Source organism: Gallinula chloropus (assembly GCF_964237585.1).
Source record: "Gallinula chloropus genome assembly, chromosome: Z".
Lineage (NCBI taxonomy): Eukaryota > Metazoa > Chordata > Aves > Gruiformes > Rallidae > Gallinula > Gallinula chloropus.
The window spans coordinates 1,477,486-1,502,598 of NC_140089.1; the positions used below are offsets into that span (position 1 = coordinate 1,477,486).

Consider the following 25,113-nt stretch of genomic DNA (forward strand, 5'->3'; position numbering starts at 1 on the left):
TAGAAAGTGTGAGAGGATTCTGGGGAGGCACTGCTGTTATGTTCAGCCTCTATCAGTGGCTGTATCAAGTCAGACAAATGCTCCTCATGTGGAAAAGAAAAAGCTAATTGAGTTATTGAGAATTTCTTGCCTTTGGGGAATGCTGAAACGCAACAAAGATGTCCTGTTCTCAAGATGATATGATACAGTGTGTTGGCTTCAGTAATATACTTTTCTTTAAACACCAAAGTATAAAGCAAATTGTTTGTTGAAAGGTCATTGTTTCTTCAGAACACAGACAGGGGGGGAAAAAAGCAGTACTTAATTTATAAGGCCAGCATGTGGAAAACAATCAGTCTCTCTACATGTCTGAGAGGACTTTTCTAAAATTGATTTAACTGTTAAACCTGAATGGATAGAAATTTTACAGGGCAATTTCTCTAACTTGGGGGACAACAGCCAAAAAATTATTCTATTAAGTGGTGCTCTGTTAGAGTGAGAAGTTTGGATTGGCAATATTTAACAAACACTGGGAATGGTGGAGCTCTTTGTAGTTCCTTTTGCAGTTCTTTACTTGATGAAACCTTTCTTGTCAACAGCTCTTGAGGCTCTTGGGACTCCTGAGGGTCCCAGTCTTCGGTGGAAGAACCGTATCCTTCAGTTGAAAGCAGAGGCTTTGATTAAAATGGCTGATGCTGACACTGCAGAAGAAGCCATTAAAGCACTTGATGAGGTATTTTCATTTACTAAAATGTATTTTTATTTATTTTTTATTTTTTAAAGTGCTTTCATCTTTCTGTACAAAAGTCTGAGGATGGTATTGCTCCCTTGGCCTCCTTTTTGCATTCTGTGTGTCGTAGACAACTCCTACCAGCTGTGGTGTAGTCTAAACACTCCTTCCTTCAGTGTTTTCTTAGGCTTTGCTACAACTCTTTCACTCCCAGTTCTCATTTTAGAAGCTGTTGCTTTGACCTTGTCTGGTCTTGCTCGGTGCTGCTGGGTGTTTTGGTAGTTCTGTGGCTGTTGTTCATCTTAATTTTAGCTGCTGTTGTGTGCTTACTCCCCATGTCCTTCATTCACTTACCATTAGTCGTGATCAAGAGCTTATTACTTTAAGATGAAATGGTTAAGCTTTATGCAGAAGCTGCTTCCTCTCTTTTTTTTTTGTCTTACAGTTTCATTTTGCACTGCTCAGACTTCTGTACCTTTTGTCCTTGCTCTCCAATCTTCTACCCCTTCTCCATCAGAGTTTTTCTGTCTAAAACCTCAAGGGTATTCTATCTAAACATTTTCTTGTCATTATTGTCATGCAGTCTGCCTGCTTTTGACACCTTTGATTACTTAATCTGGGGAGAGAGTAATTTAGTCATCTCTGCTGGTGTTCTAGATTGTGGATGGAAGCAGTGATCCAGTGGTTTTAGCTGTCAGAGGTCAGGCTTATCTCAACAAAGGTTTAATGGATGAAGCTTCAAAGGTTAGTGCTGTATTGTCATTCCTGTAAGATAAGCACAATTCTTGGCTGCAGAGAGGAAATAACTAGGGAAGAATTACATCCTTTTGCAGATTTCACAAGAGCTCCTGGTGTCCCACCCTGATCTGGCCGAGTCCCATGCTCTGGAGGGTTTCATCCATTATTCCCAAAAGAATTATGAACAGGCAGAAAGAAGGTAGATTGATTTTTTTTTTATTGTATTTTCTTTTTCTTCCTCTAACAAGGAAGCTGTAGGGGGAGAATAGAACATTGTGTTTTGCCTTTGAGAGTTGGTCTGACCTGACCTCTGTTCCTTCTGTTTAGTTTTCTGAATGCTATTGAAAGAAAGGCTGAAACTGCAGAGTATCATCAGTACCTGGGGCTCACATACTGGTTCATGAGTGATGAAACAAAAAAAGACAAAGGAAAAGCACTCACTCAGTTCCTGAAGGTAAAGGCTGTTTTAACTATTCCTGCAGAACTACTGTTTTCCTCTATCAGAAACCAAATCTAGTGAATACACTGGCTGGAATGACAGATTTGAGCATTCTGCTTCTTACTGTTTATAAGCATCCAAGTGCAGCTGTGCAAAAGGGTGTTGCAGGGAGCTGTGAAGTTACCTGGAATCTCTCTGTGTTTTTCTTTCCTCTTTTCACTCAGTTCTTGAGGTATTTTTTCAGTTCAGTGAAATGTAGTGGTGATTCCCTCAAACTCCCCTCCTTGAGGGCTGTGAAACTGAGGCCTTTAGATGACCAGCATACATCTTTGAAGACATTTTGAAATGGGGAGGGCAGAATTCAAATTACAGAACTGTGGGGGTTGGAAGGGACCCCAAGAGATCACCAAGTCCATCCCAAATTGAAAAAAAAAAAAAAAAAATGAGAAGGAAAAAAGATGAGATGTTAGAATTTCAGTGTCTTTCCAAGCAAGTAAGTCTACAAAACACCACAATTTATATACTTTCCCTGATCTTTGTGGTTTTGGTGGTTGTGGCTTTTTCTCTGAACATAAGTAAGAATTTGAATCCAAAAGATTTAGTCTGAGATCCTCACTGGGAACATGGAAGTATACAAAATAAGACTGGGCATTGTAAACTTGCCATGTGACTTCAGATATTACGGGGAAGTGTTTTACAGAGAGAGTGGTGAGGGGCTGGAAGGGGCTGCCCAGAGAGGGGGTGGGTGCCCTGTCCCTGGGGGTGTTCAGGGCCAGGTTGGCTGGGGCCCTGGGCAACCTTGTGTAGATCCAGGCTGGAGGTTGGTGTCCCTGCCTGTGGCAGGGGGTTGGAGCTCTGTGACCCTTGGGGTCCCTTCCAACCCAGACCAGGCTGGGATTCTGTGATTCAGGATAGGTGTTGGGAACTCAAATCATTGCCTCCTGTTTGCACCTCAATAACAGCAGAGCATACTGGAGAGTGTAGTTGAAGTGAACAATACTTTTGGTTATAAACCATTTTATGTGTTTTTTAATTACTATCAGTGCTGATTTCTGCTGCTTGAGGGCTGTGGGCTTCTCAAGTATAAACAAATCTGCCAAATGTACCTAAAATGAGCTTAAACTTTAGAAAAGGCTGAAGTTAATTGTGGTTCTAACCTGGTGAGAGTATGAGCACAATGGTTGAAACAGAGTAGAACATGGAAATGACAGGATAGTAAGGAATTGTTTTGTCCTGGCACATCTAGCTTGTTAGTACTCCATATACAAAATGCTTTGTATCATGAGGCTCGTAGCAGATTCTGCAAATATTTAAGATTTCAGAGACTATTTGAGCTTTAAAGTTTGACTACTAGGATGTATCACAATAGAAGCTTAAGCAAGTCGATGAATGCTTTTTCACTCTCTGCTTACTGCTGTCCAGCCCCATAATCCTTCAAAATGCTGCCTTATTTTGTGTTCATATCTCCTTACAGGCTGCAAAATTCGACAGCTACTTGGGAAGCGCCTTTCGCTGTTTAGGTAACTACTACAGAGACGTTGCAGGAGACACCAGCAGAGCTCGTGGCTGCTATAAAAAGGCTTTTGAGCTGGATGGAACTGATGAAGAATCTGGGACAGCAGCTGTGCGCCTGAGCATGGAACTTGGAGACATGGTATTGAGCTTTCAGGGCTTGGGATTCGTGCTGCTTGGTTTTGCTGCTCATCCTACTCTTTGAGCAGTCACTTCAAGTTTTCTCTGCGTCTGAGAATAAGATCTGAAAACAGATGTTCTGTCCTTGCTCAGCAGTTTCCATAGTTGGACCTCCTTCAAAATCAAGTCTGTCTGGGGAGGAGGGTAGGGGAGCCAAGCATAACACTGTAGTCATCATGTGTGGTTTAGATGAAGGATTTTTTTTTTTTCCATAGGAAACATGAAGAGAGACTTAGTTCTTGTGCCACTTCTTTTCTCCATCCTCCACCTTGCTCCTTGCAGGGAAAGCACACAAACTCATTCAAGCATCTTAACAAATATTTCTAGCACAGCCTTCTATTGAAAGTTCTTAGCTTATGATATGAGAGGGTAAGTGTAACCCATGCTTTGACAACCTCTGTTGGAACATATGGAAAGTCAGGCTAAGATTCTGACTAAGTATCTGAATCTGCAAATTCTTCCATCCTTTTGTATTAAAAAATATATTTTTTTAAAAAAAGGTCTCTGCAAAACTACAGGAAGCTATTGTGTTTTTGCAAAGACAGGTGCATAAGAAATAATCATGTACTTTAGATGTGATAATTTCCTCCTCTAATCCACTATTCAGCCTGCCAGCTTCAGAAAGCTTCTGTTGCATTTCATTACAGTAATTAACAGATTAGACAGGTAATGGATCACTGGATTAGGAGTGTATTCTTCTCCAACAAGAACTTTGTTCCTTACACATCTGGATGTTCACTAACCTGGTGTTTTTGGTGCTTTGTTAGGACACGGCTCTCTCAATCTTGAATGAGGTCACTGGAAAAGTGAGTGCTGTTACAGGAAAATGGGCCTGGCTTCATCGTGGACTTTACTACCTGAGAACTCATCAGCCGTTAGAAGCAGTGGCTGAGTAAGAGAACCAGTGGCTGGTTGAAGCCATTTCCTACAGATGCCAGTAAAACCAGTTTCTGACCTCAGCTGGTTTTGAAAGCAAAGCAGCTGAAGATGTCTTGTGCTAAACAATGGGCAGTCGGTCTGAGCAAGCTGTGTCTGTCTTCAGTTCCAGAATTAGCAGAGTGTAGTCTCTTCTGTACTAACAAGCCTGGTGACAGGCTTGTCATAGACAAGCACGATATAGCACTGAATAATGAGCCAAGATTAGGTACTATGTCTAAACTGGTGCAGTGTGCTCTGAAGATGAACACACTGCTGTGCTGTGTTCAGAAGTCTGTATGATCATAGAATCATAGACTGGTCTGGGTTGGGAGGGACCCCAAGGGTCCCAGAGCTCCAACCCCCTGCCACAGGCAGGGACACCAACCTCCAGGCCTGGAGCTACACAAGGCTGCCCAGGGCCCCAGCCAACCTGGCCCTGAACACCCCCAGGGATGGGGCACCCACCCCCTCTCTGGGCAGCCCCTTCCAGCCCCTCACCACTCTCTCTGCAAAGAACTTCCCCCCAGTCTCTCCCTTCCCTCCTTCAGCTTCACTCCAGCCCCTTGTCCTGCCAGTCTCTGCCCTTTAACAAGCCCATTCCCCTCCTGTTCCTGGGGTCCCTTCAGGGATGGGGAGGCTGCAGTGAGGTCCCCCCACAGCCTTCTCTTCTCCAGGCTTGTGTCCTGAGAATATTTAATGCAAGGAAATAATATATTTCTGTTAATTTGTATTGATTTTTAAAAATTATATGTATGTCCTCTTCAGTTTGCAGGCAGCTCTCAGGGCTGATCCAAAGGATTACCACTGCTGGGAGTCTCTAGGGGAGGCTTACTTGATCAGAGGTAGCTATTCAACAGCTCTGAAATCCTTCAAGAGAGCAAGTGAGCTGAACCCAGGGCTTGTGTACAGCGTTTACAAAGCTGCAGCAGTTGAGCAGATTGTGGGCAACTATAGGAATGCTATAGCTTCCTATCAGCAAATCTTAAAGGACACAGAAGAGTATGTGCTTGCGCTGAAAGGTAATTGATATGTCTCAATTTGAAAGTGAAAAGCTTTCAAATCTTTGCATACCTCTCTCTCCCTCTACACACTGTAGTACTTCAGTCTTGTGGAGAGGTTCTTGGTGTACTGATGTTTTCCTGCCTGAAAGGCTTTTGGGTCTGTAGAGCATTGTGCTCAAAATGTAGTGTGTAGTAGCCTGCAGATACCCAAAGAGCTCTTAAATCACGATGCACAGGAGTGACTTCTCTTTTGAGTGACTGTGTATCTACCAGGCTACCAGCTACTAGTTGTTAGGCAAGATTCAAGAGCTGACTGAAGCAGTGGTTTGCAAAGTTGTGTATAATTATGTGGCCACGACAGCACTGCCTGAATTAAAATGCTCAGAGGGCACATAAGCACATGGTATGAAGGTTTTCCCCCCATCGTTGTCTCTGTATTTACTTGTTTCTCAAATCTCCTAATTCTTCTCTCTCAGTCCTAATCTCTGATTTGCTAGCTCCAAATCCTTTGGATTTCAAACCAGTTTTCACCTTCTTAGAGACTGTTTAATGTTTAGTTTGTTATGCTACCTTTTGTGGGCCTTCTTAAAACTCTCTGAAACATGCATCAGTTACTTTTGGTACTGTTCTGATCAGTTTGGACAGTTTCTGAATTGAATTGTGGGAAGCACAGTCCCCTAGGAGGTGAGAGGAAACATTGAATGCATCTTTTTAGTATATTGTGTTTTATTAAATCTGTATCTGTTAACATAGAACTTCTGGGAATAAAGTCAGTTGTGTTTTGACATTACAGAGCTTCTTGACATCTGAGTGGCTCATGATCTTGGGACTTCTGTGTGGTCAAGACAAATGCCTAGTTGGGGGCAAGATAAAAATGCTTGCAAAACATGACTAATGTGATGAGTAGCTTGGTATAGGTACAGGGTTTGATGCCAGGAGGAAGGTAGCTTCAGAACTCTGAAAATATTACTGAGAATAAATACTACTCAGAGCTGGTAACTTAGTGCCAGACACAATCACTGCTGGTGCCAGAAGGAATATAAACCACACAGTTACCTTGTTAGTTCCAAAATGACTTACCAGTGCAGAGCACATTTCTCATCAGGGCTTCAGTTAATATTTGAGGACAAACCCAAAGCTCAAATGCTATGATTTTTGTAACTTATTAGGCTTATTTTAATATTCAGATTATTCTATAGTTCACACCTTGACAGGTTAAAAGCCAAGGCTCTGTTGTGAGCAGAAGAGTCACCTGGGGGTCTTTTAGCATAGCATGTGCAGGGTAGAAATCTTTATATTAAGCAGAACACTGAGCAAGCTTCCACCCTCACAGCCTGACTCCTTTATCAAGTATATCATCAAAGCATCTATTTTCATTAAGATTATTTCCTCTTATCTTCAGGACTTGGTGAGTGCTATCTCCAGCTGGCAAGATCAGCCCTTGCTAACTGTTTTGATAGGAAGGCTGTGGATTACATACAGCAGGCTCTGGAATTCTTTACAAGGTGAGTACTAAATATTTAGTTACTCAGTTTCCTCAGGGATTGTGTGTTGAGAGGTAGAAAAAGGAGTTAAGTGAGGATTTTCAGTTAAACTGTATTGAATGGACCAGGCTTCTAACATAGAAGTAAGAATGTGGCTATGGAAAATGGTTTGAATAATACCTTCAGGACTTAGGCTGGTTCAGTGGGAGGTAACTGAAGAGGTTTTTGTTTATTTTTGTTTAAAGATACAGAGTCACTTGATCATAACTGAAGTGTGAAATGCCACACAGCTCTCTGCAGCTGCCCTCCTCTGTATACAGGACAGAGAAAGGGGATTTCTACCAAAAATGGTGGCTGAAAGGAAAGTGTTCCTTCCCTCCCTCAATGTTTTTGTTTTGTGTTTCATACAAAATGCTTTAATGTCCTAAATTAAACCTTGGCATAGCTGCTGTTGCAGGAAAAGGTCCATCAGGTTTCTGTGGATGAGTCACACTGTGTAATACAACGTGCTAGTGGTCTGAAAATGCAAGAGTGGGTGTACATTTTGATAGTGGCCAATTTTCAGCTGGGGTACATTAGCATTTTGTAGTTCCTGGGTTTTTTTTTATGGGGAAGGGATGTGTGTTGACCTTTTAGACCTATAGGTTGAATAGGAAGGGAACAAAAAAAAAAGGTAATTGATTAAATTTGAGGTTTGGCTGCTCTCCAGAGTGGTGAAGTGTCTGAAATGGGTGTTGTGTGGGCTTTCTGTATCACTGCAGGGCAACAAAGCAGCGTCCTGATGTATCTTGCCTTTGGAAACTGCTGGGAGACACCTGTACAAGCGTGCATGTTCTTTCACCCCCCAAAGTCAACGTTCAAGTTCCAGGATCCCTTCTGGGTAAAAATGCAGACAAAGAGATGCTGGACAAAATTGAGCTGCTGAGACTGGGAGGAAGGTAGTCATTCTTCATTATCCAGAGCTTCTATGCAGCTTGAGACTCTCATCTCAAGTGTTTTAGACCATTTCTAGAAAAGTCAAGACATGCAGGCCAGTGGCACCTGCATATTGATCAAGGATTAATGGGGAGATGAATAGGGCATCATGCTTCTTCCAAATTACACTGCTTGTTTCAGTGTGTTTTCTGGCTTTCACAGTGGCTGTCAACACTTCATCAGCACCTACTCTTCCCCTTGTTCCTCTCTCCAGAGCATGTAGACAGGCATCCTGCCTGTCATTCACCAAATTTAACCTCTTTAAACAGAGTGGTTGCAGGAGTTCTCATTCTCTGGGGACTACTAAAGGCCAGGATCATACTTAAAAGCTTTCTGTCTCTACTTCTTTTAATGCCACTGACTCTTGCCCTAGGTATGGGGTCTAGAGTACATTAGAAGAGGGAATTCCACGTGGTGTTAGAAAATACTTGTTGTATTTCTGTAACCTCTTCTGTGACTCCCTCCTGAGCTTTGTACAGTGGGACCTGTGAGGCAGGAAATGCAGCTGCTTAGTAAATCTCAACCATGACATGTAAAGTCAGATAGTTTATTAGGGGGAGTTTAAACTGTTAGAAGTGGCTGGTGTTTGTTTTAAGTAAAAGCATGTGTGCTGCCACTGACACAGCTGTGATTTAGTCTGCATCTCTGGCTTCACATGTGGGTACTACAGATTGCCTGTAAACCAGGACAGACTCTGTGAAGGTAACTGTCTGAATGAAAACCAGTTAGTTGTTGTTTGCTTCCCACTCTCTTGCCTGGTTTTGTTTGTGTTTATCTGTGTTTGCTGTAGGTTTTCAAGCCTTCTTCTGAATGTTTTTCCAGCTCTCTGCTCTTCGTGCAGGGAAGCTTGGAATAATGCCTCTTGTGATTCATGTCTCTGTAGGTGTTACGGCAGAGCTTTGAAGCTGATGTTTTTGCCCAGCATATGGTGTGATCTTGGCATAAATTATTATCGACAAGCAGAGCACCTCACAGCAGTGGGCACTGACATGAATGAGATCAGTGAGCTGCTGGACAAGTCTTTACAGGTATTGCCTCTCTTTCTCTTCAGGTTGGTGGTGGGGCTTGCCTGCATACTGTCTCTGTGCTCATCTTTGGGTAAGAAAGCACATAAAGTGTTAATTTTTGCCATTCCAATCATGCCCACATCTGATCTTTTTCCAGTGCCTCAAAAAAGCAGTGAGGCTTGACAGCAAAAATCACCTGTATTGGAATGCACTTGGTGTGGTTGCTTCCTGTAGTGGTAAGTCTTCAGCAAAACCCCTAGCTCCATAATATCCTGCATTTAAAAGGCAGCTTGAACTAATGGTGTTTATGAAATTCAGTTAGATCTAGCTCTCTCATTTTTTATTTCTCTCCCCAGCTATTGGGAATTATGCTCTTGCTCAACATTCGTTCATCAAATCTGTTCAAGCTGAGCAAATGGTAAGTGCTGTAGGCAGCTGCCATCTGTTTCAAGTGGGCACTTCCCCCCCCCAGTGCAGTGTTATTTTTGAATATAGTAATAATACATTGGTTTTAACTTTATTTGTTCTGTCTAGAATGTTGTTGCCTGGACCAACTTGGGGGTTTTGTATCTGATAACTGGAAACATTGAGGTAAATTACCTTCCCACCCTCAAATTTAGTTTCCCTTTCCATTCTTTTAATTTGTGTTATTTTTAAGGCAGTTCATGGGGTGGGGGGAGTGTGGGCAAACAGAGGACAACGTGTGTCTCTCAGGTTCAAGAAATGTACTTCCTTTTGAATGGAATAAAATTGACTCCTGTGCTTTATTTGAGGCACACAAATCAGTTAAGTATTTGTTCTGGAGGAGATAAGTGAACTTCTGAATTGGTGGGGTGGCTTTCTGAGCAACGGGGTGGAAAGAGAAGTATTTGGAAGGGCTGAGGAGTAGTTAAATCAAACCAACACACACCAAGTTTGACCAAGAACTCTTTATTGTAAATCACCAACAGATTTTGAGTTTTCCATAGGTAGCTACTTTCTGCTCATGAGCACTTCATACAATCTACTGTAATTCTGTGTAACCTGCGGAGTTCAGCTGGAGTGAAGCCCTTGAGTGAAGCCCTTAAGTGAAGCCCAGAGTTCTCATGCAGCTATTTCCTGCCCTATTTGCTGGCCAGAATCACAGAAAATTTGTGTGATGCTCAGAATTATTTTAAATAAAAATAACGTGGTATTGCAGACTGCTTACTGCTGAGACTACTGATTCTGAGGCTGTGTTTACCTTATGCCATATTGAGGGAGGAAATATAAACATAAGCAGTCCATAGGGGAAAGCTTATTTGTGGGTGGTAATCAGTTCTTATCACTTTGAAAATGTGCTTTAACTGTTTGCATAAAGGAAAAGCAGATTTTTAAAACTGGATCCACCAAGAGTCAGATTTTAAGCTAGTAATTGTTCCAAGGGTTAATCTAGCTGCTGAACTAGATTTAGGGAGGAAATATGTATGGAAGAGAGGGGATCTTTGGTCTTGAAAGATTTTTTTTTCTGGTTTAATTTTTTTTATAAGACTAAACTGGTTTATTTCTCTGGCCAGTGCATTGTTCTTATGGAACAGTAGATGTTTTAGTAGCTACCTAATCCTGCCCATGAGATCTCTTCCCATACTACTGCATGTCAATACCTGTGTCTACTCAAAAGTGCTCTGTTACCATGCCAGACAGTACAATAGCACTGGTTTTCTCTGGTCCTGCAGCAAGCTCACGAAGCCTTCAAGATGGCCCAGTCTCTGGAGCCTTCTTACCTACTATGTTGGATTGGGCAGGTAAGATGATCATAATACTGTGTAATACTGTGCAGAAAAAGCAGCAGTTAGTCAAAGAGAGGACTTGGACTTCAGGCTAATAATTGGTACTTAAGCATGTTCCTGAAAATGGAATGTTTCAGGTAAACAGAGCTGATACTTCCCCTGAGGGTTGATAGACCTGGTGTTTCCATAGTGGTAGTACAAAGGAAGGTACATGCCCTTATGGGGTTTGCTGTGGCTGATACTCTGTGTGTTCTGAAGCTGTTTGTTGTGTATTGTCAATATAGTACCATCTCCCTACAGCACTGGTTATCTCAGCTGCAGCTGTACCTCTACCTCACTGCATGGCACTGCTTAACCCCCTTCTCAGACCCCCTTCTAACACCACTGTTAGGTGTTCTCTGATGTAACTGGGACAAAAGCAGCTCTTACTTCCTAGGAGGTCCCTGCCTCCTGGTAGCACTGTGGGTTAGACATGCTTCCACTGGTATCTGGGCCATCCATGAATAGAAAAACCTGAGACTAAAACCTTTATGATCCCAATAGATGCTCTTCATAGTCCCATGCTGCTGACCTGCTAATGATACCTGATTGAAACTGGATTCTAGGGATGGACTAGCACCATCACATGTCAAAATTCAGCTCCTGGCAGAGGATTTTACACCTTGTGCTACTACACACAAAGTCTTTGTCCTGAAGATTGTGAAGTAGCAGCAGAAAATCTTAAGTTTCAGTCCTTGTGCTCCCTTCAACTGTGTTAATTTTACTCCTGAAACGTGTGTTTCTTAAAGGGTCTGAGGAAGACAAAGTGTCTTCCTGTTAAATGCCTATGATGTGCTTGAAGTAATATGTGCTGAGTTTCTTGCTGATGTCATTAATTCTTAAAGTACTCAACTACAGCAACTCTTGTTTCTTTCTAGGCTTTTATTGCAGAGCAGGTAGACAGCTATGATACTATGGATCTCTTCAGGCACACGACTGAACTCAGTATGCATGTAAGTATAACAGGTGGATTGTCCTGAACTTTCTGCATATCTAATAGCTTTACTCTGGTGATGTGATTTTAGTTTAATTAATATTTATTTTTTTAAGAAATAGGCATGTCTTGAACGATGTAACAGTTAGTTTGGGTCCAGATGAGATTGCCTCCCTTCCCTGTTGTCCCTGGCCAGTGCTGGTACTGAACAGCAGGCAGTTATTTTATTAAATGTTTTAGTCCCAATGGTCCAAGAAATCAGCTCCCCAAGTCATGAAAAGAAATTCTTGATGTTCCCCAGAATTGGACAGAGATCAAAGGCATAAATTCTAACTATTCCAGGAGAGAGTGAGGATACTGCCAGTACCCTGAGTTCTAAGAAAGTGGAGAACTTAACGTTCTCTTACAGGTTTTTTTTCAGCTGTCATCCCCTGAGTAGTGCAGCAAATGATATTTTAATGTAAGAATTCTCTTTGCCCAAAGGACAAGTTAAAATTGCATGGAGTAATTCAGTTTGTGTTTTCTTCTCCTCCTTTAACAGATCCAGATTTTTAGCCAGGACTCTGTTTTGAAACACAGAGTTGTTGTTATGAATCTTTAATGGATATACTGTTGCTTGAGCAGATTTAATCACAGAATCCCAGCCTGGTCTGGGTTGGAAGGGACCCCAAGGGTCCCAGAGCTCCAACCCCCTGCCACAGGCAGGGACACCAACCTCCAGCCTGGATCTACACAAGGCTGCCCAGGGCCCCAGCCAACCTGGCCCTGAACACCCCCAGGGATGGGGCACCCACTCCCTCTCTGGGCAGCCCCTTCCAGCCCCTCACCACTCTCTCTGATGACTCCTATTTTCTTTTTTTCTTTTGGTTGTTTCTTTCTTGAGACTGAGGGAGCAAAAGGTTATGCCCACTGGGTATGCTCAACGCTGCAGGATAAAAGCAACAGAAACACTGAGCTGTATCTGTACAACATTGTTCAGATGAATGCTATCCCAGCAGCCCAGGTGGCCCTGACCAAATATGTAGGTAAGTAATTCAGATGCCTCACTAACCTGTCAAGGTTATTGGTCCATTCCAAGCATTCAGAATTAATGGATACACCAGTGCTGGGTCTGGCAAAGGGTGGGTTGGGCAGGGGCTTTTGAACCTTGAAGTAAATAAGCAAAACAAGGTGAGGGTAGCCACTGATTTTTATTTATCATACAAAGATGAAATATATGAGAGTGCTGTCTTCCTACTCATTCCAACAGATTTTGTTTCAAAGTCTGGTCAAAATAAGGACCAGAGCCTTGTCATCAGGAGTTTGACTCAAGACTTCTTTGTGTGTGTCTGTAGGGATAGGTGCAGATAGGTGCTGGCTCCACTGACAGTGTGCCATGATGTTTGGCAGAAGCCTGTTCCTGGATGCTGAGTAACTCATAATCTCAAGCATGTGATTGTGTTGACCTTCAGTAGGAGACAGGCCATATTCTTGGGCATGCTTCCAAGCCACTGTAGCCTCCCTGTTTGAGTAGGCTTCTCTGTCAAGTGTGATTTTCATAGAATCATACAACAATTTGGGTGGGAAGGATCCTCAGAGAATATCTAGTTCCACCCCCCTGTTACAGGCAGGGACAGCCCCCCCCGACCCCCCTCCCAGCCCAGGGTGCCCCAAGCCCCATCCAACCCGGCCTTGAACCCTGCCAGGGATCCAGGGGCAGCCCCAGCTTCTCTGGGCACCCTGGGCCAGGGCTTTCCCCCTCCCCAGGAAGGATTTCTGCCTCCCAGCCCCTCTCCATCCCCCTCCTGCAGCTGAAGGCCCTTCCCCTGGGCCTGGCCCTCCATGACTTTTTTTTGAGTCCTACAAAATAAGGTTCAAGCACATACAATGGGATAAATGTGAGACAGGATTTCTTTGTGAAATCCCTGTTCTTAAGCAGACTGCAGGAGAGGCCTGAATGATCCTTCCTTCTCTGGGGAAAAAAGGTTAGATGTCTGTGGTGAGATGACAGCTCACAGATCTCTGCTTTAGCTACTGATGAGCTTTTCAAAGTTGGAAATGTTATTTTCTAAATGTATTAAAAATAAGCTGCAGGTTTCTCCCCATGTTTTACTAGAGTCAGTACAAGCTGAATAGTTTCCTACTTCATTACAAAAAAGCCCCAAGCCACTGTGGGCTGAAAAGCTTAAAATATATGTGGTGCATTAATGGTGCATCATAAGATTTGAAACATTTTTGAGCTAACCTGTGGGTCTTCAGATCTGTTCTTTATTTGCCTGCAGCCTGTCAAAACCATTCCAGTGAGCAACTGAGGAAGCACTTGGCAAAGCATTTTGTATATATGCACACACTGTACCATCAATGTAGCAGTGTTTTTGGAATGCTTTTTCACAGCTCTTTCTGATCATGTTCTCTCCTTTATTGTCAATTCTGACTTTTTCTAGAGAGAGATCCAGATGATCCATCTGTGTTCACCATGCTTGGTTATTTGAGTGAGTACCTGCAGCTCAAAAAGCAGGCATCAGATGCCTATGAGAGGTAAACTGTTTACCTTTAAGTTTACCTTAACCTCTTTCTCCATGCAGAAGCTGAAAAACCTAAGAGTTTTCTTCCTTTTTCTTCAGTAAACCTTACTTTCTCAATTCAGCAGCACATATCAACTGAGTTTATCAGTTAACTACTTTAAGTGGAGGCATGGGGTGGTCACTATACAAACTTACCAGTGCAGAACTCCAGACTGGAGAAGTAAAGCCATTCCAAAGCTTACCAGGACATAAAGCTAATTTACTGTGTGGGATCTAAGTGATATTTTGGGGGTTGGATTTAGTTTTGGTCTCCATTGTGATTAATGGAGGTGGTTGGGCTTTGTTCTGAGTTTTCCTTTCTCTCTTTTCAAGTGATAGGGTTGGTGGCAAAGGAAACCATGCCCAGTAAACCTGTTTGCTGATGCAATAAAATAGGCTCTGTTTGTTCCTGATCAGCATAGAAAAGCTTCTGCATAAAGCATTTCTCCATTCTGCTCCCAGAGCTATTGTCAAACCATGGGTGTTTGTAATCAGATGGTAATTCATCTTAATTGTGGTTATTTTCAGGGCAGCCTCATTGCTGAAAAACTCTGAGGATACAGAGAAATACAATATAGCAATGCTGAACTATGCCAGGTCACTGTGGTAAGTGTTTGTTGACATGTTTTCCCATGCCCAGCTTCAGCTTTGGCTATCATGAATGCATAAAAACAATTTATTGAACACCATTCTTAATTGTAGACAGGTTAGGCTGAATTTCAGGTGTGCTCCAGAAATGAGTGGTGTATTTTAAAAAATAAACCAACTAGTAGACTGCAAGGAATTGGTATATATCTTCACAGTTCAGAACACATCCATGATTCCCCTATGCTTTGCTTGATGCTGTAATGTCTTAACATAGGCTGCACAATGTAGCTGTTTAATGGTCTCCAGAATAAATTGAGGGGGTTTTATGATCTCTTGAGATATGTAGTAATCTGAATAAAACAGCTGCTTCAGGGTTTATTTGAAATCCTTTCTACCTGCCCTTTGAATTTGCCTGTTGAATTTGTGTTGTGGGGTTGGGGTGTTGTCTGCATAGAACCACAGGCTGGTTTAGGTGGAAAGGGATCTCAAAGCCATTCCAGTTTGCTCCAACAGCTGCATGTCCTCTTGTCCTGGGGATCTCCAGGCTGGAGGCAGTGCTGCAGGGGGGGATCTCTGTGCTGGTGCAGAGCAGAGGGGCAGAATCCCCCTTTCCCAGCCCTGATGGTCCCACTGCTGGGGATGCAGCCAGTGCACATTGCTGGGTCTCATGGAGCTTCTTGTACCCCAGCACCCCCAAATCCTTCTCCTCAGGGCTGCTCTCAGTCACATACACATGCATGTGATCTGTCTGCTGATTAATGTCTTGTCTTAAATCCTATTCACAATTCTAAGTTCCCTTCACTGTTCCCCTCTGGCCCTCAGAGAATGCAGGACACAAACCTTAACAGATGAAGACTTTCAAACTTCTGTTTGAAATGAGACACCTCAAGTTCTGCTAATTGGATATTTATCAGCTATCTAAGGGAAAACTTCACAGATCCTTCAGTTTCTGTAGATGGCACTGGAACTTCCAGGCTGTGATAATGTGATAATTCATATTGTAATTTCAAGGAAAGTTTTAGAAGCAACTCTTCAGTTTCCTGTAGTCTCACTTCTAAGCTTTCAGCATGGTGATTCCTGCTTGCAGCTTCCAATAGAGAAAAATCCCAGTAACTAATAACTAGGTCTAACAAACACTGTCCTGTGTAGTTCCTTCCACAGTGGTCTTGGAGCAGGGCTGCTCTTTCTCTCTCTGTGCACTTGCCTGTCTGTGTGCATGCATACTTTGATTTGCTTGTTTTGTGTCTCCTCTTTGCTGTTTTCTCCCAACTCCATTGTGTTGACCATCAAGTGACATCCTTAACAACAAGCTGTCATACAGATGGGGAGGACTTTTTCCTATGAGTTACTCCTCATGCAGCAGATAGTTGGAGAGAGTAACTGCTATAACAGAAGGAGGGCAGGGGGTATTGCACATTCTTGCCCTCATCTTCCTCATTTCCAGGTGTCTGCTTACAGCTGCTGTGGAAAAGAGGACACTGGTCTGCTCTGGCATCTTGTCTGAATCACAGCAGCTGTTGCTACCTCCCTCATGGCAGTGACTGGTTTTCTTTTCACAGTGCCCTTGGTCAGTGTGATAAGGCCATTGAGGTTTACTCTTCAACACCCCTAAATAATTTTGATGGCATGGTGGGGATAGCACTAGCCTACTTCAAGAAAGGACTCTTTCAAGAAAGTATCAAAGGTAAGCATCTGCCTAATTCAGAGCATTATGGGATGCACCTCTTGAGAGTCATCTTAACAACATTTGGTTCTCTGACCAACCTAGCTGCACTTCAGTTTATTTCAGTCCTAAAGCGTAAGTGTCTATTCCACAGCTACCTTAATCATTAGGCTGTTCAGTGAATGTGCTGGAAATTTAATGAGGAAGCCTCATCTCTTCAAGTGTTTCATTCTTGTCCATTAAGCTGCTGTGCTGTTAGATTCACTTGTTCTCAAATGAAGCAGCTTTCCTGGAAAAAAAACCAGGTCTGGACAGGAGCTTAGTATGTCATCCAGAGCTCTCTAGTGATAAACAGCAGTGCTCCATTGTGTCCTGCAGTGCTCAGATGTGAGGCTTCACAGAAACACACACTGAATTCTCCCTGTAGAAGCGTAAGGAGCAGCCAGCTCAGAGCTTTGAGTGTCTTTAGTTGGAGTGATAGTTAGTGTGCCCATCTGAAGAAGTACTCCATAAACAATCACAAGGGGGTATTTATCCTGTGTTCTTTCAGGCTCTTTCTGGATATCCCAATACTGCTTTTCAGTTCTGTTTTCACATGCTACATATTAAACAATTCCAGGCTCTGAAGAGCCCTGTAAATCTGGCTGTTCCTAACACACAGGTACTTCCAAAGTCTTAAAGACTTTTCCTTCTGTCTTCTGCCTGTTATTTGAGGTGTTCTAATGTGCCTTTCTAGAAGCTTTATAGACATGCTGTTTTTCTCCTGCTTCAATCCTGAGTCTTGAATTTTTACCAGCCTATGAAAAAGCCTTGTCTCTTACTGAGTCTGAACAAGATAAAGCACATATCCTGACTGCCTTGGCAATCATAGAGTACAAGCAGAACAAAGTGGATGCTGCAAAGACACTGCTGTTTAAGTGGTAAGTGGAGGAAATAATAATCAGTGTATGATGTTCTGTTGTACTGCTGAACCCTCAATATTTACTTTTTTAGGGACTTTTAGGTGAATATTTTCCTTTTGTGTTGCAGAGTAAGAGTTGGGAGTGGATGCAGTGCTGTTTTGAGCTTATTCCTGTGATATATATCTGTTTTGCTTTATGACTTGTGTCTTCTGCACTCTTAAAGCAGTATGCAGTGGAAGGGGTGGGGTATTGGGCTGGGCAGTCTGGATGTCTAATATCTGTGGATGGTAATATTAATAGATTTACATTTTAAGATAATAATGATCTGTAGTGGTCTTGAGCAACAGGCAATTATTTTTGCTCTTTAGCTGTAAGAAATCTGGATGACTAATGAAAACAATTTCAGTTTTAATGGTCAGAAATCTCCAGAAGAATTGTGCTCCAAGCCTCATAGACAAGGACAATGTTGTAGCTTCCCATGGAAAACAGATCTGTGCCAGTTGTTTGGTTAAGTCATGAATGCCTCTTCTTCTCAGAGCTGTGGAGGGTAAAAGCCTGTGTATCATTGTTAGTCTCCTGTGGATTAAGAACTAACATCTCAGCCTTTCAGCATCCACACTCTGTCAGTAGAGAGTTCCAGTAGTGGCTGTAAAGCTTCTGTCTGGCCAGCAGACTCCTGAAGTTACTGGAGTAGTGAAGGTCCATGAGATAGTACACTTTAAATCCTGAGTAACTGGTGATTATCTAGGAACCTGGTATTTCCTACGTGCTGTTAATCACTGCAGGTTTGTATTTTTGTCATAAATACCAGTAGTCAGAGTTTCCTAGATGTCATTACCTGTTTCTTTTTAAAGAAAAACAACCAGTAGTAAATGGTTTAGAAAGGTGAGGGTACAGTGAGTGTATCTAGATCTGAATGGGAAGCACAGTGCTGCAAAGGGATATGGTGGATTTCAGTAGTGAGAACAAAAATGGAGCATTCTAGTCCAAGACAGATGACTTTATTGACTGGAATTCCCAATAAATGACTTAAAGGGCCTAAGTAGGACCTCGAACAAGAAGCTACCTGCTGCCTTTTCTTATGGCCAGCTTGACACAGAGATTTTTAGGAGTCTTTATCACTAATTCTGTAAAATCTTCTTACTTTTCCAAGTGCAGTGCCTTGACACCAAGTACTGTAGTGCTGGATATTCAACTCTTGTTTAACAGCTCTCAGAAATTTTTCTTGCTAGGGGCTGAAAACTAAACACAGGATGGGAGGTTCACATTCTTGCCTTTTCCTGAAGGCAAATATAATCATTACCACATTGATTAGGAGCCTGGAGTCACCTGATAGATGAAAATAAGCTACACTCAATTCTCTAGCTGTGTTGGGGACATGAGGGTGGGTGCAGTAACTCCCAGTTATTGTTGCTGTGTGCTGTTGTGTTACTTGCCTCCGTTCACTTTGTGTTGCAGCTTGTTGAATTGCTGTTATTGTCAGAACTAGTACATCAGTTAAGGTCCTTGAATCTGGCTGGTTGTCCTCAGGTGATTTAAGAGTTCTCTACCTAGACTAGAAAAAAACCTGCTGGAAAAAGTCAGTAACTATATCTAGTAGGTTGCCAATAAATAATAAAGCCTGAAACACTGTTGATATGAGGCTAAAGTGCTTCTTGTTCAGGCTGAATGGAATGGTGCAACTGATCACAGAATCCCAGAACGTTGGGGGTTGGAAGGGACCTCAAAAGCTCATCTGGTCCAACCCCCTGCCAGAGCAGGATCACACAGACTAAATCTCCCAGGAACACATCCAGGCAGTGTTGAATGTCTCCAGAGATGGAGACTCCACAGCCTCTCTGGGCAGCCTGTCCCAGGGCTCTGTCACCCTCACAGTGACAAAGTTCCTCCTGACATTCCCATGGAGCTTCCTCTGCTCCAGCTGCACCCGCTGCCCCTTGTCCTGTCACTGCCACCCCTGAGCAGAGCCTGGCTCCAGCCTCCTGACTCTCACCCTTCACATATTTATAAACATTAATAAGGTCACTAAACATTAATAAGATCACAATAAGTGTTAAAGGGCAGAGACTGGCAGGACAAGGGGCTGGAGTGAAGCTGGAGGAGGAAAGGGGGAGAGGAGAGACTGGGGGCAAGTTCTTTGCAGAGAGAGTGGTGAGGGGCTGGAAGGGGCTGCCCAGAGAGGGGGTGGGTGCCCCGTCCCTGGGGGTGTTCAAGGCCAGGTTGGCTGGGGCCCTGGGCAACCTTGTGTAGCTCCAGGCCTGGAGGTTGGTGTCCCTGCCTGTGGCAGGGGGTTGGAGCTCTGTGACCCTTGAGGTCCCTTCCAACCCAGATCATTCTATGAAGGGTCTTGCAAAGTAGTTACACAAAGTAGTTACAAGCTTGGGAGCTGAAATGTCACATCAGAGCTGCAGTTCTGTGTCCTGAGACCTCATGGATGCTAACCTAGCTTGATCCACCACCCCACAGTTAGAGGCTCTTAATTCTGTTTTCTATACATGATGTGTAGAAGCAAGAGGGCTCAGAAGTAACAACTACTGTAATGTTAACAGTAAGTTTAATTTATGCTCCCAGCTAGTGCTTCCTTCTCTCCCTCTGATTCAACAGCTCGGTAAAGGAACCTAGCACAGAGAGCCTGAAGGCTTTGTGCACGCTGGGACTGGTAAAGGAGGATGCTACACTTACAACAGCTGCCTTAAAAGAGTTACTGAAACATGACAAAGGGGATGACACAATTTACGAGAGGTGCCTTATTGCCTCAGCTGTGTATGCACTGCAGGGGAGGAATGAGAGGGTCCAGAGAGAAATCTCCAGGGCAGTGCACAGGTATGTACTTTGTCTTTCACTAGATTTGCCTTCTGAAGGTACAGATTTGATTACACTGAATCATAAGCAGCCCTCTGTGCACCAGCAGCATTCTTCTAAGAAAAGTAATTTAAAAATAAGTAATGTTTTTCAAAGTCATCACCTCAGGTTGTCACATCAGCCAACAGAAGCTTGCTTGCTGATTTATGGGATCAAATGGCACAAGCTCCATGGGCTTGTTTGGGGTTTTCTGGGTTTGTTTTGGTGGTTTCTTTGGCAGCTGCATCAGTTCACTGTTCTGTGAAAGCATTATTTCCTCCTATGCAGCAGAACCTTCAACACAGGAAATTCTCCAGGGCTTTTCTTCAATATTTAACAGTCTCTGAAGCTGCTCATTCCAGTAGGTTAAATGCCCGTGTTTAAATGTGTTTTGATGAGCCTTGGTGTTTTCTAGGAAGAGGGAGCTGTAGTCAGTGCCTTTAAGCAAGACACCACCTCATAATCTCTCCAGGTGTTTTTGGGAACTATTCTTTAGGCCAGTTGTTTTTCTCCAGCTGCAATTTAAAAGTCTTTGTTCTTTACACTACGAGGGCAAGACCTGTAGTCCTGAAGTGTGTTTTCTCCCCCTGAGCATTGATATGCATATAAAGACATTTTATGTCTTTAGGGAGCACTGTAACTTCAGTATTACAGTGGCTGTTGTAAATTACTGTCTGGTGGTTGAGTCACCATCACTGGATGTGTTTACAGAAAGGGCAGATGAGGTGCTCAGGGATATGGATTAGTTTAGGACAGGAATGTTTGGACTTGATGATCTTAAAGGTCTTTACCCAGTGATCCTGTGTCTATTTTCAACCACACTGAGTTGTTCTAATAGGAAAAGATACATTTGGGATTTATAGCAACTGCCTACCCCATGGAAAAACAGCTTCATCTCTGAACCAGAAACTCTAATATCCTTGTTCTTTCCCCAGGAACCCTGCTAATCCTGCCCTCTGGTCTCTTCTGTCTCGAGTAGTTCCACTGTGTGCAGTGCAAAAGACAAAAGTAAGTGTGTTCCTGCAGTGTGTGTGTGTGCTCTTTGCACCCTGAGTGGTCTGTGTTGCTGCTTTAACTAAAACATCTCCACCCTTCAGTATGTGGACATTCACTAATTAATATGAAAACCTAAGGCTTATGTGCACAAGCACGTACAGAGCAACACACAGGTACACACTGAAGTTACATATCCAGTGATTTTTTGTCTTTCATCAGGAAGCAATTCTTCTCAAAATAAACTTTTGGGAAAAAATCTGGTAGAATTACTCCAACAAGAAAAGCCTGCACCATGTGTTTGGCTGGGTTTTTTAAGTGTTGTACATATGTATTTGTTTATATAAAACATACACTGGTATTTGCATGTGTTGAATTTGGTGAGTCTCACTTTTTGCACTCACTAGTATTTCTTTGTTGACTTTATGCTAATATTAAGCACAGCTTATCCAAGTAAATACTCTTTATCTTTACAATGAGTGTATTATCTTGGTTAAACTTAGGTCAATTATGCAAACAGAAATAGCACCTGAAAACAAACACCTTTCTATATGGGGCCAAAATTAGAAGCACGACATACAGATAAGCTCTAATCCTCTCTTCCTCATTCTTTATAAAGAGGTTGTGATGCAGACAAAGAAAAGATTTCATTGTGGAAACCTTTTATTTCTGATTAACAAAGATAAAAAGATCTTGGCTTTGCATCTTGTATAAAATCTCCTAGTCAGTCACATAACTAAAACCAGGTTTTTATTTGTTTGTTTTTAATATTGCAGGGGGGAGCTGTGGCAGGAAACACTGCATATGCACTTGATGTGAACCATGGAAAGGTTTGGCTTTCTTCACATGCAGACCCTCTGATTTCATAAATAACCCTAAACCTGACTCCATCCCATCACTTAAGATGTAGTGTTAAGTCACTTTTATCTCCTGTTCTGTAGGAAGCACTGCTGAATGCTGCAGTGAATCAGCTGGCAGCAGGATGCCACATGCTAGAAGATGAGAAAAACAATCCTCTGAAGAATATTCAGAAGGCAATCCACATCTATCCAGGTTACTCCTGCTGTAGTGATTTCCCTACCCCCCTCTTTTTTTTAACCCATCAGAAACAAGATTATTGTGCTAACAAACCCTCCTCATGGGTTGTTTTGGGGAGGGTGCTAAGAGTTTAAATTTTAACTGTCATTCCAAGTTTAGACATGGAGAATTTAAACCAAGTAGAAAAAGAAAATCTCAGTCTTAAGGCTTGCTCTGAAAACTTGGGCAATTTGTTAATGCCTCAGTGGGAGAATAGATATGAGTATCATTTTGTATGTTAGGCAAAAAGAAAACATATTCCCTCAGAGTCAGTATGCTACATCAGGCAGAAAAGACTTATTCATCTAGCATGACAATCTGGATTTTCAGTTACAATACAATGGGTTTGAACTGTAGGCAACTGTTCACCTCTTACTAAATGGTGATCTAAGTGCAAATCAAATGTGCTTTTCAAGTGCTAAGTTGCACTTGATAGTAAAATACCAAAATATTGTTTCTTTTCACTATTTTTATCTGATGTTTAGTGAGGCTTCAAGTGAAAAACTTAGATTACATCCCTACAGGTACACACAAGACTATGACTGCTGTTCAAAAGCAGTGTACTTGAAATTCTGCTTCTATATATCTTCAGCCTTTGTTTCATTTTGCTGAGAAAATTCATTGTCTGTGTGGTGAACATTTACATGGGTGATCTCTTTAACTGAGCTCTGTCCAGTTCAGGACAAAGGCCACTCTTCCAGGTGATAGTTGCTCTTCTTGGGGCTAGGTCAGGGTAAAGCTGATGCTGGAATTAGCTGCCTATTTCTAGTTTGAGCTGTTGCTGTTACCTTCCATGCAGGTGATCAGAGAAGGGAGTCCATGGGACTGAAAGCTGTGATGGTGTCTTGGGTTTTTTGCTGCCACTGTCATCTCTCTCTTATAATTTGAAGAATTTTACTTTGTTGGTGGCAAATAGTAACCAAACAGTTACCAGGTGACAGGAGGGGATCCTCCCCCTCTGCTCTGCCCTGCTCAGGCCCCACCTGGAGTGTTGTGTCCAGTGCTGGGCTCCCTGGGATCAAACAGCCAGGGATCTCCTGGAGAGAGTCCAGAGGAGGCTACGAAGGGGATGAAGGGCCTGGACCATCTCCCCTGGGAGGAAAGGCTGAGGGAGCTGGGGCTGTTCAGCCTGCAGAGGAGAAGCCTGAGAGGGGATCTGATCAATGGGGATCAAGAGCTGAAGGGTGGGACCCAGGGACCATGGGCAGCCTCTGCTCAGTGTCTGTGGGGACAGGACAAGGGGCAATGGGCTCAAGTTGGAGCCCAGGGAGTTCCCCCCAATGTGGGAAGAACTTCTTGCCAGTGAGGGTGAGGGAGCCCTGGGACAGGCTGCCCAGGGGGTGTGGAGTCTCCTTCTCTGGAGAGATTCCAGCCCGCCCCTGTCCTAGGGACCCTGCTTGGGCAGGGGGTGGGACCCCATAGGCTCTGGGGGGCCCTTCCAACCCCTGTGATTCTGTGATCCTGTGATCTTGGGCTGAGCTGATGTCAAGGTCTGATTGAACTACTTGCACTGTTCTTGCTGTCTCTTGGGTACAGTGTGGCTGCACTGACAGCTGTGTTTGCACACCTCAGCTGGTAAAGACCATTCTAAATGGACTACCACGAGTTACCTCTGACCATTCTTTCCTAGATAATCCTGCTGCCTGGGCAGTGCTCATGGCAGCCTGTCATGCTGAAAACACTGTTGTCTGTCTAAACAACACCCAGCCAAAGCGAACAGGTCTGGAGATGACACTTCTATCAACAGTTTCAGCCAAAAGTAAGCTATGCAAATTTTCTTGTTTTAAAAAACAAAATTGGAATGTTCTAAGCTTGCAATACTCCCCTGAGTTTCAGAAACTTCCAAATAAGCTGAGAATTGCTCAGTAGTGGTTTGAGCTGTAACTATTTTATCACATAAAAATTTGACATCCTAATGTACAGTTCAGGTTATTTACTTAATTGCATCTCTGTTTCCTCTCCAAAGCCCCAAATGCTTTTTTTTAAAGTAGTACTTTTGAACTCTGATGCCTAAATGGACGAATGCATTACATCACAGGAACAGTGCTCACAAGGAAAGGCTGAAAGTGCTCTTGAATTTGTCAGTTTTCCAGTAGCAGGATAACCTCAGCCTCAGTCTTGCTCGGTGTCTGGAGTGTTTTGAGAACTGGAATTCAAATTCCATGTTTGGTTGATTGTTCTCCAGCCATTAACTCAAATGGCATCTTCTTCCCCCCACTCACACTTCTGGCTTTTAATTTCACAATCTCTTAATGTTCCTGCTAATGAAGGAAGCAGTGTCAGGTTGATACTCTTAAAAGCTCACCCATACCAGATCTAGAGCTGGTGACATCATCTGGTGTGACAGAATAAATGGGGGTCTGGCTAAGTGTTTGATCTGTCTTTGCAGCTGGAGAAAATGACCTTCCACGTAGTTATATCCAGACCCTGGAGGACTGGTGTCTGTGTCAGACTATCACCAGTCTGGAGGAGGCTGGTAGACTCTCAGAAGCTGAAGCTCTTTGTACCAAGGTATGATGGCATCACAGTGGCAGGTTGTGGTGGAACTGTGCAGGAATCATGAATTGTCTGCATTTTACAGCCAGTTAATCTTCGAATTACCAACTCTGTCCCACCAGAACCACAGGATGCAATAGATGTCCTTATCTTCCTACTCTAATACACTTACCTTCCCACTCTAACATACCTACTCTGTTTGCAACACCAAAGCTTTGTTAGTAGACAAAGCTAAGTCTGCCCTTCCTGCCTTGATTCATTAACCTAGTATTAAGCTAAACCACACAGAAATTCAAGGCAAGAAGTCCAGGTAGGAGACTTGCAGA

The 25,113-nt window shown here is 43.0% G+C and overlaps 1 protein-coding gene across 1 annotated transcript in view; it reads left to right on the top strand.

Moving 5' to 3' along the window:
- Window positions 1-25,113, top strand: part of SKIC3 (SKI3 subunit of superkiller complex) — a 51,849-nt gene that overhangs the window by 16,514 nt on the left and 10,222 nt on the right. The window contains exons 12-37 of the mRNA XM_084278231.1: window positions 579-712; window positions 1,367-1,453; window positions 1,543-1,646; window positions 1,775-1,901; window positions 3,361-3,540; window positions 4,346-4,470; window positions 5,262-5,515; window positions 6,900-7,002; window positions 7,743-7,919; window positions 8,840-8,984; window positions 9,121-9,199; window positions 9,320-9,381; window positions 9,498-9,554; window positions 10,658-10,726; window positions 11,629-11,703; window positions 12,568-12,709; window positions 14,108-14,201; window positions 14,756-14,833; window positions 16,375-16,499; window positions 17,275-17,398; window positions 19,985-20,203; window positions 21,157-21,229; window positions 21,991-22,044; window positions 22,156-22,267; window positions 23,922-24,050; window positions 24,681-24,802. Coding sequence (XP_084134357.1) covers window positions 579-712; window positions 1,367-1,453; window positions 1,543-1,646; window positions 1,775-1,901; window positions 3,361-3,540; window positions 4,346-4,470; window positions 5,262-5,515; window positions 6,900-7,002; window positions 7,743-7,919; window positions 8,840-8,984; window positions 9,121-9,199; window positions 9,320-9,381; window positions 9,498-9,554; window positions 10,658-10,726; window positions 11,629-11,703; window positions 12,568-12,709; window positions 14,108-14,201; window positions 14,756-14,833; window positions 16,375-16,499; window positions 17,275-17,398; window positions 19,985-20,203; window positions 21,157-21,229; window positions 21,991-22,044; window positions 22,156-22,267; window positions 23,922-24,050; window positions 24,681-24,802 — 3,050 coding nt within the window. The remainder of the gene's footprint in view (window positions 1-578; window positions 713-1,366; window positions 1,454-1,542; window positions 1,647-1,774; window positions 1,902-3,360; window positions 3,541-4,345; window positions 4,471-5,261; window positions 5,516-6,899; window positions 7,003-7,742; window positions 7,920-8,839; window positions 8,985-9,120; window positions 9,200-9,319; window positions 9,382-9,497; window positions 9,555-10,657; window positions 10,727-11,628; window positions 11,704-12,567; window positions 12,710-14,107; window positions 14,202-14,755; window positions 14,834-16,374; window positions 16,500-17,274; window positions 17,399-19,984; window positions 20,204-21,156; window positions 21,230-21,990; window positions 22,045-22,155; window positions 22,268-23,921; window positions 24,051-24,680; window positions 24,803-25,113) is intronic.